The sequence below is a fragment of the Mus caroli genome, unplaced genomic scaffold, assembly GCF_978045245.1.
Source record: "Mus caroli unplaced genomic scaffold, Mus_caroli_1 scaffold_4, whole genome shotgun sequence".
Classification (NCBI taxonomy): Eukaryota; Metazoa; Chordata; class Mammalia; order Rodentia; family Muridae; genus Mus; species Mus caroli.
In genome coordinates, this window is record NW_028227259.1 from 143,345,792 (window position 1) to 143,358,393 (window position 12,602).

At 52.0% G+C, this 12,602-nt stretch overlaps 1 protein-coding gene across 2 annotated transcripts; it reads left to right on the plus strand.

Moving 5' to 3' along the window:
- Positions 1-3,261: 3,261 nt before the first annotated feature.
- On the plus strand, positions 3,262-4,801 carry Foxl3 (forkhead box L3). Of its 2 annotated transcripts, none has more exons than XM_021161704.1 (3): positions 3,262-3,368; positions 4,027-4,195; positions 4,427-4,801. In XM_021161704.1, the coding sequence occupies exons 1-3, from the start codon at positions 3,262-3,264 to the stop codon at positions 4,799-4,801; spliced, it is 651 nt and encodes a 216-aa protein (XP_021017363.1). The 2 variants fall into 2 exon arrangements, with proteins under 2 accessions (XP_021017363.1, XP_085692461.1); XM_085836335.1 differs by having other exon boundaries at positions 3,299-3,450.
- The last annotated feature ends 7,801 nt before the right edge of the window (positions 4,802-12,602 follow it).

Below are 12,602 nucleotides of genomic sequence, written 5' to 3' on the forward strand. Positions count from 1 at the left end.
ACTGGTGGAAAAAGTCAAGTATGGTTAAATGCATGTGTGTAATCCCAGTGCTGTGAAGGATGGGGACAGTCAGGTCACCAGGACTGGCTGGCTGCCAGTGTACCTCCAGGTTCAGCTTGAGACCCTGTCTCAAGGGAATGAAGAAGAAAAGTCATAGAGAAGGACACCCAGTGTCCTCCTCCAGCCTCCTCATGTGGACACAACCTTCCCCCAAACACACACACAAAGTCTCTGACTTTTACTAATCTTAATCTCCCCTCTGTTCTAAGCAGGTGTGAGACTTTAGCATTTTCAACACTCTTACCTGTTAGCAGCAGCATTTCACTTTATTTTATATGTGTTTGCCTGCATGTATGTGTACCACATGTGTGCAGTACCCAGGGATACCAGAAGAGGGCATCAGATCCCCCTGGGCCTAGAGTTACAGATCGTTGTCTGATGCCATTTGGAGAACCCAGGTCTCTGCAAGAGCAGCTAGTGGTCTTAACTACTGAGCCATCTCTCCAGCCACTCTCAAGCAGTTTTTGTTGTTGGTGGTAGTGGTGTTGCTGTTGTTGGTGGTGGTGGTGGTTCGGTTTGTTCGTTTGTTTTGAAACAAGGTCTCATGTATCCACCCCAAGTTGGCCTTGAACTGCTCTTGAGTGCTACGATTACCTGTGTACAGCTCAACAGCATTAATATATTCACAGTGCTATGCCCCATCAGGCTGTCAAAAATTACCACCACACCACCATCCCTGCACAACACTCCCACTCCTCCTTTCTAACCACAACTGCCTGTCTCAGGCACCACGAGTTAAACTGAGACTTTTGTGTCATATTGATTTTTCTCCCCTAATGTCCTCGGGTTCCCCCACACTGTGACACAGGCCAGATACCATCCCTGCCTACAGCTGAATAGGAACCACTCTTGTAGAAGACACTGTGGGAAATCATAGCTTGGGATGGAGTAACAACAAAAGCTCTGGCAAAACAAGAAAAAACAAGCCAGTCGTAGTTGTGTTTTATCAAAATCAAGCATGTTAAGGGGACTGGAAAGATGGTTCAATGGTTAAGAGTGCTGGCTGATTCTTCAGAGGACCCAGGTTCAATTACCAGCACCCACATGGCAGCTCACAAAACTGTTTGTAACTCCAGCTGCAGGGGATCCAGCGCCCTTACACAGACATGAATGCATGCAAAATACCAATGCACATAAAACATAAATGAATCTCTTTTAAAAATAATTTTAAAGACTAGAACATATTAGAGTCCCTCAGGGGATGCTATGAAGCACGTGGCAACCACAGCATAGGAGAGAACAGAAGAAGTTTCATGTCTGACAGAAGATCTGCATCCTTATCTAATGCCATTACATTTTTATCCAACTGCTCTATGGGGCTTGCAGCTTGAGTCTATAGGCTCCTGTTACATCCTCTCTCTTCCTCTGTTCCATCGTCCTTCCTGTCATCCCTTCAGGCCTCTGAAGTGGTGTTGTATTTTACAAATCTAGCTGCATAGTGGCTCTCCTCACAAAGCAAAGATGACGGCTGCACAGTGCCATCCATCCCATCTGCCCTCCTCACGGTGTGACCTTATACTCTTCCCTGTGGAAATCAGTTTGGATATCTCCCCTTGGTTCTGAGTGACCCTGTCACTATGGAAAGAAAGACAGTGTCATCACTAAAGCAATCATGAGACTTTGTTGCATCTCCCTGGTCTCTCACGTGCATTCTGAGTCAGACTCTAAAGTGGGTAAACTTCTGAAATCAGCGTTTTCATTGGTCTTTCGCATATACCCAGAGTCCCTCCATTTTTACTGCCTGTGTAGTACTCTACAGTGTGGACACTGCGTAGTTTTCTCAACCTCACATCTGTTGTAAGGTGTGTTTCCAATCAGACATTGTTTGCAGTGAACCTCTGAGCACCTAGCTGATTTCCAGTTTCTTTGTGGCTGTGTATAATGGTGTATCATGAGATACGTGGATCATATGGGAAACCATGTGTTTGTGTTTGTTTGTTTGTTTGTTTGTTTGTTTGAGACAAGGTCTCGCTGTATAAAGCAGGCTGACCTGGAATGCATGGTCTTCCTGCCTTAGCCCACCGAGTTCCAGGATTACAGGTCTGTTGCCACCATTACTGACTACGTGTTTAAATTTTAAAGCGATGGCCAGTTGTTTCACAGAGGGACTCTGTACTTTATTTCCCCCAAGTTCCTGACTCCTGAGCTGCGGCAGTAGTCACGCCCCCACCATGGCACAAAGTAGCAGGACCCGGTCACTCAGGCTGCTCCAAAAAGCATCTCAGTGTCACCCACCTAGGTGGCCACTTGTTGTCATATGAGAGGTAGCACTAGGCCCCAACAACAAAGTCAAAGTGCTACCCTGAAAGAAAAAAACTAAGACTAGCCCTGGCCTCTCATCTCTCTGGGCTCACAGATGTGGTTCCTAGTCTGACTTCTGTAGATTGTTGGAAAGAAGTCTCTGAGATGCCAAGGACTCCCTGAGACTTCCCATCTCACCACGGTTTCCCAATTTGACTCAAATGCCTCCTCCCTATACAAGCACTTTACCCCTCCCAACCCAGAGAGCCACTAGGACGCTCAGAAGAACCTCTGTGATGCCAGAGCACCCATGAGAGGCTATTTCTAGGCAGGGATGGACTGTGGGAGGAGGGCTCCGGATGTTGGAAGGAACCCAGGGCCTTGGATCTCCATCAGCTACCTGGTACAATGCAGAAACAGGGAGACAGGTTGGGGCCGGAGCCCCCATCAGCCTGGACCAGTCTTTGGACTCTGGGGCTGAAAGCAGCCAGCCTGTAGGAAAGGGGACAGCAGTTCAGCTCTTTAAGACTGCCCCCCCGCACCCCATTGCCTCTAGATGTAGGTGCAGCAATGACCCTAGAATCTGCGAATCCAGACTCCACGCGTGGACTCTGCCATAGTCTCAGGTTTGGCCTCAGGGGAGGACGGAGAGGGATTGTCCTGACTGTGAAGCCAGACCACTCTCTTGGCCTCCCTTGCCTGAAGGTCAGAAGGTAGCAGCGCTCCCCAACTGTGCTTCCCACTCTGTGGTAGCTGGGGACAACCCCCGCACTGGGATTGGACGCCAGAGAACCAGGCGGAGCAGGCGGGGACCCCAGAAGCCCAGGCTCCCCGCTCCCTGCACTCAGACGCTGTTGTCCCAGCCAAGAGAACCTAGTGCTGGGCCCTGGCAGCCGGTGGCCAGCACGGAGGAGGAGGCTGCGGCGGCGGCGCAGTGCAGGCCAGTACAGGGCGGCCACGATGTTTGACAGCTCACAGTATCCCTATAACTGCTTCAATGACGACGCTGACGACTACCCTGCCGGCAGCTCCGACGAGGAAAAGCGACTTACAAGGCCAGCGTACAGGTGACCCCGGGGGCAGGTTTCAGGGGTCCCACAGGAGCGGTAGAGGTCTGTGTAGCCAGGACCTCACCAGGACTAGGAAGAGGTGGGATTCGTTCTTTATGCGGATCTCTGAGGAAGGGTATGTTTCAGCGCACTCTGGAGATAGCCACTGGGCAGTGAGGGGGGAATCCTCCAAGTGCTGAGCAGGCTAAAAGTGGGGTCTGGGTAAAAGTACGGAGCAGTGAGACTATCGAACCACAGCTTCTTCTGTACCCTCAATGCCCCACTGGAGTCCAATAGGCCCAGGGCAGTTTTAAAGGGTCCCGCAGAGTCTAGAGGGTATCAGAGACTTCGGAGGACTTCCTGGGCTCCAAAGAATCTCGGGGTTCAGAGGGTCTCGGGATTCACAAGGTCTCGGGGGTCTCTAGCTGGTGGGGCATGGTTCAGATGGTAAAGAGTGTTGTAAAGGGACCAGGGTGCTTCTGGGAGACTCCAGAGGATCTGTAGAGGCTTCAAGGCAGTCTGCTGAGCAGGTCCTTGGGGGCTCCAGTGGATGGAGGTTCCATCTGGTCTCAAGGGTTCCAGCCAGTCTCAGGGCAGGTCTGACTTCACCAGCGCTTCTGCGGTTCAGAGTCACCCTGACTGATGCAGCCCCCTCTGTCTGGCACCCCTGTCGCAGCTACATTGCTCTCATCGCCATGGCCATCCAACAGAGCCCCGCGGGCCGCGTAACCCTATCAGGCATCTACGACTTTATCATGCGCAAGTTCCCCTATTACCGCGCCAACCAGCGCGCCTGGCAGAACTCCATCCGCCACAACCTGTCGCTCAACAGCTGCTTCGTCAAGGTGAGCCCCTCCCCCGCCCTCTGTGCACACTGGACCCCCGAGTGTCCCCAGTCATCCCTGGTGACTGGCAGAGGGGCAGGGTAGCGGGGTGTCACGGCCAGCACCAAAGTTTCTTTCTAGCAGATTCCCGCTGCTCCCACCTTTACTTCCACCCCCACCGCCCGGCACACACTTGCCTGAGGCGTCCTGCCCCAAGTCTGGGGACACTCGCTGAGCCTCACACTCCCGCAGGTGCCACGGACCGAGGGCAACGACAAGGGCAAAGGCAACTACTGGACGTTCGCGGGCGGCTGCGAGTCCCTCCTGGACCTTTTCGAGAACGGCAACTTCCGTCGGCGACGCAGGAGACGCGGCCCCAAGCGCGAGGAGGCCCCGGGTCCCCTCGAACCAACAGCGCGCGGGTCCCCGGGCCCCGACAGCGTTCAAGCCCCAGATCGCGAGGCCCAGGCCAGCCCTGCGACACACAGAGACATCAAATTCAGCATTGACTACATCCTATCTTCCCCGGACCCTTTCCCAACTCTCAGGTCGTCCTGTCACTCACAGGAAGCCAGGTACCCGGTTCTGGAACCCCAGCAAATGAGCTTTCAGTTTTGGGCTGCATGAGGTGGCCTTTGGGTCTCTGCCCCAGTGGCTGCTGCAGCCAGTTGAGAACTCGGGCCTGAATCTCCCCTGAAGGCAGAACTTGAACTGGGCATCTTGAATCAAGAACCTGGACATTACACATCTGCATATTTCTTCCCAGACTGCCCAGGGGGACTCAGCCTTTCATTTGGAGAGATCTGGAGACCTTCTTATAAAAGGTATTTATGGTGATGTTGTGACTTTATAAAGAATAAAAACAGTTCTCTCGCAGGAAGACCTGACTCAGATTCAGTTCCACTTCAGGATTTGCTGTGGTCTCACTGAAACTCAAACAGTAAAATTGCCCTAGGCTCCCCAGAATCAGGTAGCATTTTGTCCTCAGTTGTGTGACAGGATGGCTTTGTAGACACCCCATTCCAAAGTTACAAGTGTGCTCAGTAACGTATTTGTGAGGCTGGTGAAGGAGTTCCCTGTCGTTAAAAATAACGAGGTTTAAGGCGGTGAAGACAGATGTTAATCTATCCTGTAACAATTACTTACCAGTGATGTCAAACTGTGAGAGACAGAACCAGAAGTGTCCTCTGTCCTCAGCAGAAATGAACTTCCCAGACCAGGCATGATGACACAGGCTTGTCATCCCAACACTTAAGAGGCTGAGGCAGGAGGATTATGAGTTCAAGGCCTCCTGACTCTTCTCCATCCCTACCAGGTTCCTTACAGGCAGGGACTCTAGCAGGGGACGGAGGGTACCAACTGCACAGTGAAGTGCTCCTGACAGGAGCAGAGGTAAACTCCACGGGAAATGTAAACGATTTTATTGCCATTGGGGCGGGCTGTTTAAGAAACACTATCAGGCACTGAGATACTATATGCCCACTGTTTCCATTTGTCACCACCCCACCCACCTTTTTTGCAGCATTTACTGTTTGCGGTGACTTGATCTGAGCATTTAGTCACCTGATACGCTCTCTGATTAGTCCTTTGAAAGACAAAGTCACTCCCCAACCAGTCTGGCTGTCTCAGTTGAAAACTGGAATTAGAAACGGGCCACAGAAAAAGGAAGGTGGGCAGAGGCAAGATAGAGTCACAGGAGAGATCTCTTAGACCCAGCCACCATTCAGGGCTGAAGGAATAATGTCTTTGTTCCAATACCTGATCCATAGAGTCTTTACCGGCTAGGGAAAATGGGAGAGCCTCTGGGACCCTGCTGTGGATCTACTTTAAGGCAGCATGGCTTCTTTCTGACCTCCAGACCCTGCTGAGCATAGCCTTTACCTAAAGCTGTTCCCACCCCAGCCTGGCAAGAAAAGAGGGAGCCCTTTTCCAAGAAAAGGGAGAGCTTTCCAAAGGTGCAGATTCCCCCACCTAGCAAAGCCACCTGCAGGATCCCAGACCCATGCTTGCTCCATGCTGGCTCCCTCCTCTGTCCTGGTTTGTCTGAGCTGTCAGGATGGTGTGTGGGCACTGAGGTCATGCGTCTGTCTGTGTCCTTGTTTTGTCTGTCCATCATGTATGCTAAAAGCATCAATTCAAATCACACTGGATCTACTTTAGATGGCTCATGCCACAGACGGTACATACATCAGCGGTGGCTCAGACAGTATCCAAAGACACATTTTTTTTCCGGCTACCAACTGAGCAAATAAAATTTGTGTTTGATCTCTGGGATGCTTACTTGCCCTGTACAGTTTGTTCTTATTAGCAAAGTCTGTTTTGAAACAGAAAAGCCCCATTCCCTGAACAAGACAGGGGGCCTTAGGGAGACTCTGTACACGGGTTCACTGCCAAAAGCCATCTCCACAACCACGGACGGGAGAGGTGAAGCCGGTGCTAGGTGAGGCTAGTATACCTTGAGGTTTGGCGGTCACTTTGTGGAGGCTATCAATCATGTTCTTAGGAGCAAAGGGACATTTCCAGTTTGCCAACGTGTGATATCCCAGGATGTCAGGAGTGAGTGGCATTTAATATCGATAACATAACAGGGGTGAGGGCTGGCCGTGACCTATTCAAATGTCGCTGCCACCACGCAGACTTGCTCAACGTGATTATAATTAAATACTTTATGCCGCTCTTGCAAATCCACAGATTGATCATCAATACGTACATTACCAGCGCATTACCCCGAGCAGATGTCTGCCATGCGCGTGTCACGGATCAGTAGGTTTCCATTAACAAAGTTGGGAGGTGCTGCCAAGTGCAAGTTCGGGGGTGGGGTGGGGGAATATGTGTGAGTTACCACGGTCCCAACCGAAAGTTCCTGAGCTGGGTTGCAAATCTCTGTAGCCTCAGAAGAAGGCAGAGGGAGTACAGTGAGCTTCAGAGGGCAGACCGCCTAATTCAAGCTGTGGCTCTCTATGTAGGACCTGGTGGGAGGTCCAGCAACCTCCCTAGCTGGCAGCAAAAGATGTCTGTTTCCCACCGCAAGCCAGAATACACCTCTGGGTTCTTCTGCCCATCAAGTGCAGTCTGCCTCCTGGAAACTGTTGACTAGGGCAATGTAGCAAACGCCCTATGCTGGCATTGCCACCATGGGCCACAGGGGCACAGACACTGCCAAAAGCGGAGGCCCTGAGAAAAGGCATGCCTGTGGGAGCCCTGCCCTAAGACTGAGAGAATTTGGGGCTTGTAGAGTAGATCAGCTAGCACAGACAGCCACAGGGAGACATGGGAATAGATTCCAGCCTGCCCCAGGCCAGACTGGCCCTTCTTTAACCTTGGGAATGCAGCTCGTTCATTTATACCGGTCTGTCCCTCCTGACGTTCTGACTTCCATCTTTCAACATCCAGCCGTGTCTGCCCTGTGGTGCCTGGGATTGAGATGAAGGGATGTGGACCGGCTGCAACCGGCTGCAACCTGAATTGAGGACTGAGTAGTTTCCTCTTTGATCTCTTGGACACCTCACTTCCTTGAAGCCACTTCCTATTCCCCAGAGAAGTTACCTTGCAGTCTCCCTAGGGCATCTGAGGCAGACAGAGAGACAAAGGTGTTTTCCTCGGTCAAGGTCACCTGTCTGTAGCTCTATCCCAACTTTTTGGAATAGTCTCCTATTATAATTATAAATGCACTCCTATTTCCAATTGCTGCCTGCTCTCAGACTCCCCTCCCCAACCCCCCAATTTCCCCCCAGCCTCCCCCCACCACCACCACAGTTTCCTCACCAAAATCAGGTTCTCTCCCACCTTCTGAATTATGATACTACAAGGAAGTCTTCCTGCCCCAGGGCAGACCTGGGTTGTGAGGTCAAAGTGTGCATGTCTCAAAGCCAGGGTCCCAGAAGATCTCAGCACATACAGTCTAAGCTTAGAACATGGGTTGGAACCTACGTGTCTCCAAACTGTAAAAATTAATGTAGGCATTGTGGGACCCATGGCCGTCCTGTGTCTCTTCCAATGCCCAGGTCCATCTTTGTCTGACCCCTACCATCCTGGATATATCCTGTCCCCACCTATGCCAGCCATTGACTCTACCTGGGTAGTTTCCAGATGGTCCCCTAAGTAGGTGCTGTTGAAATCTGTTACTCTGCCCCATGCAGAATGTTTACTGACTCAAATCTGAGAATCTGCAGTTTGGAATTCTGACCTTTGAGCAGATGTTGGCATACATTCCTTGGGCAGCTGATCTATGTCTCCTAATCAGTGGGAGCCATCAAAGGTCTCGTGGGGAACAGAGAAGGCAGTGCCTGGACTGGAGAGAGGCTGAAGGTGTCCTTCCTGGTCAGGCTAGAGGATCTGTAGGAAAGCTACTGCAGCACAAGGCCATGCCCAGGTGCATGGTGACAGGGCCACCCTTGCACAGTAGGGGGTGGGGGGTGCTGGGAAGCTATCCCCTGCAGCACTGCGGGCACACAGGTTGGGAGAAGAAGAAGTAAAAGGACATCAGTCACCCACAGGAGCCTGGACACCCCACTACATGGTCCAAGGACAGGCAGACAGGTCTCTTTGTCACAGCAGCAAAAGCCAGTGTGTGCCAAATTTTCTCTCTGCCTGCCACTGCTCTGAGCATCTCATCTCAAGGATGCCAGGAACCTGGGGTTAGAAATACTGTCTGTGGGGACTGGAGAGATGGCTCAGCGGTTAAGAGCACTTACTCTTCTTCCTGAGGCCTTGAGTTCAATTCCCAGCAACCACATGGTGGCTCACAATCACCTGTAATGAGATCGGATGCCCTATTCTGGTGTGTCTGAAGACAGCTATAGTGTACTCATATACATAAATAAATAAAATCTTTTTTAAAAGAGAGAAAGAAATACTGTCTGCTGAGCTGGAGAAGTGGCTCGGAGGTTAAGAACAGGTACTGTTCTTCTAGAAGGCCTGAGTTTGGCTCCCAGCATCCACACCCTCCAGGCCACCTGTAACTACAGTTCCAGGGGATGCAACACTTTCCTCTCTCCTCCATGGGCACCTGCACTGTGTGCATAGCCACACAGAGAGAGCATGAATTTATAGAATTAAAAGTAAAAAACCAATCTCTGGCAGGGCTTGGTGCTGCACACCTTTAATCTCCACACTTGGGAAGCAGGGGCAGACAGACCTCTGGGAGTTCCAGGTCAGCCTAGGCTACACAGTGAGTTCCAGGCTAACCAGAGCTGCATAGTAACATCTTATCTCAAAAACATAACAAAACAAAAACCTGTTTTGATGACTCGGTGGGTAAGGTGCCTGCCACCAAGCCTGGTTTCCTACATTGCACATTCACACAGTAGAAGGAAAATACCAACGCTTGAGTGCTGTCCCTTGACATCCATGTACTCTGTGACAACCTACCCAAATATGCACAATCACACAACATAATTAGATGCAATATTGAAAAACAGGACATGCTATCTACTAGCTGAATCACTGTTCAGAAGATAAGGTGACCTGGAACAGTCCAGAACCCCCACTGTGGCTCAGCTGCTGATCTGCTGCTGCACTATGATCAACCACTTCCTCAGGAGGAGTTACACCAAAAAGGGGAAGAAGACGGGAAGGAAGGAAGGAAGGAAGGAAGGAAGGAAGGAAGGAAGGAAGGAAGGAAGGAAGGAAGGAAGGAAGGAAGAGAAGAACAGGAGGGAAGGGGAGAAAATGGAGGGAAGGAGAGGAGAGGGGAGGACAGGAGAGGGGAGGACAGGAGAGGGGAGGACAGGAGAGGGGAGGACAGGAGAGGGGAGGACAGGGGAGGACAGGGGAGGACAGGAGAGGGGAGGACAGGGGAGGACAGGGGAGGACAGGGGAGGGGAAGGGAGGGGAGGGGAGGACAGGGGAGGGGAGGACAGGAGAGGGGAGGATAGGAGAGGGGAGGACAGGGGAGGACAGGGGAGGGGAAGGGAGGGGAGGGGAGGACAGGAGAGGGGAGGACAAGAGAGGGGAGGACAGGAGAGGGGAGGACAGGAGAGGGGAGGACAGGGGAGGGGAAGGGAGGGGAGGGGAGGACAGGGGAGGGGAGGACAGGAGAGGGGAGGGGAGGGGAGGACAGGGGAGGGGAGGGGAGGGGAGGGGAGGGGAGGGGAGGGGAGGAGAGGGGAGGGGAGGGGAGGGGAGGGGAGGGGAGGGGAGGGGAGGAGAGGGCTTGACCTAATGGCTTGTGATATGACTTTTTGTTGTTGTCCAAACAAACTAACAATCTGTGAACAGTTTCAAAATTACATTTTCATTTTCATACTGCACAAAATGCCAGTCACATCCTGGGCAAAAAGTGCCTGGTCCTCATGCTCCACTGTGCAGGAGGGACAGTCCCCAAACCAGTGCAGAGCTTGTGAGGCCCAACAGAAATTAACAGGATCTTGTATGCACCAGTACAATTACATTCTGGCCAGCTTTAGGCGACTTCAAACCTAGGTTCCAAATAAGATGTGCGTTCACTGAACTGAAACACGGGGTATTAGATTTATAATAAACACAGAGAGAGGTCACATGGTGCTGCCATTTCTCAAGAGGAAATTAAATGAGAATGTCAGGACTTTATTCAGCTTGGCCCTGTGCTCTGTGTAGAATCCAGGTGACAAAGAAGAGCCCTCAGCTAAGGGTGATGCAGCCAGCCCTGTCTTCACCCAGCTTGGGGACCTGCCACGTCCCGGGCTCTGTCACTGGACCTCTCGATGTAGTCCAGGCTGGCCTCTCACTTGAAATAATGCTGTCTCTGCCTCCAGGGCGTTGATATCACAGTTGGGTTTACATTTTCTTTTGAGACAGAGGTAGTCTTGAACCGGAGAACATCCTGCCTCTGCCTCCCAGATGCTCACTGTACAGGTGTGCACCACCACGCCCAACTTCAGACTCTTTCTGTGTCCTCCTACCCCAATCTGCACTCAGAATGGAATCCAGAGCCTTGCACCTGCTAGGCAAGTATTGTGACATTGATCTGAGTCCCCAACTCCCAGGCTTTCTTTGTAAGTGTCAGTGGAATCCAAGGAGCAAGGGATGTGTGACAGTGTTTTGGAGGCCACATATTCCATCCTCCTGGACCTCTTGCAATCCCTGAACTGGTGAGAGGACCCCCACTGAGGACTATTCTACCCTCCAGAGCAATCTGCTGCAGTGCCCCCAAGGCCTCCATCTCTTATTAACCTCGAATGTAGATGTGGTTGGTCGTGGCTGGAAGGAACTGGGGAGCAACGCTCGCCAGACAGGAAGTTGGATGGGCAAGACAGCTCTTTCCTGACCAGGGTGACCTCTGAACTTGGGAGGCAGGGGCAGCAGCTGGGACTCTGTACAAACCAAGGGATGGCTGAGCCACTGGAAAAAAGGCTGGGCACGGGGCACTGGGATCACTGCAGGAACCTAAGAGTCCAGCAAGGGGCCCAGAAGGCCTTGCTAGCCTTTGCCTCTCTGGAAGGTCCCTGAAACAACAAAAGCCAGTCTGCAGGCAGCATCAGCCAGGGGAAGATTGGACCCCTCATGTGGGACTTACCAGGAGAGTGGCCTTACCCAGCAACCTGAGTGAATGTTCTCCTCAGACAGGTGAAGCTGAGGCGTATAGAGATCAGCCAGGCCTCCACGTTCCCAGTCTAGCTGCATCCAAGTAGGAAAGATTAATGCTTTCTCCCACCCAGGCCACCAATTCCACTTGTCCCCAGCCAGCATTTCCTAGGTACGGAAGCTCTCACCATGCCCCTGTAATGCCTGAGTGCAGGTAGACTCAGCTGGCCAGGGGACCTGCATGTCCAGCAGAAGTGCAAGGGCAGGCCGAGTGGGTATGCGTCCTCAACACCAGCACACAGGGTGCAGATCCAGGCACTGATACCAACCCATTCACTGATACAAGCATACAGATTCGCATGCTTGGACACACACACACACAAGTGGAAGTGTATACATGTGCACACAAAAACACACAGCGATGCTCTGTCCTGCCCTAGGCCACAGAGACCTGGCCTCAGAAGGCTGTGTCCCTGCACTTAAAAGCCACAGGGGTGTTTATGAAGCCAGCAGAGGAGGAAGGCATTACAACAAGGGATTGCATCTGTGAGGCAGGAAGTGTAACAGCATATGCCTATACATGCACAGCGCAGACATGCACATCACACACCTGCAGTCACGTGTACGTACACACACACACACACACACGCAACACATATGGTCACAGACCAGAGGCCCAGCATGTTTGAAATACATATGGCAGAGCAAGGATGGCAGCTAGGCCATCAGGAGGGAATGGTGTCTGGTCCAGGGTAGGCTGCTGGCTCTCTCTGACCTGCTGCTGTCACGTCACACCTCCTGCCTCACACATGCAACCCCTTGTTGTAATGCCTTTCTCCTCTGCTCAGCCTCATAAACACCCCTGTGGCTTTTAAGTGTGGGAACACATCCTTCTCAGCCCAGGCCTCTGTGGCCTAGGGCAGGA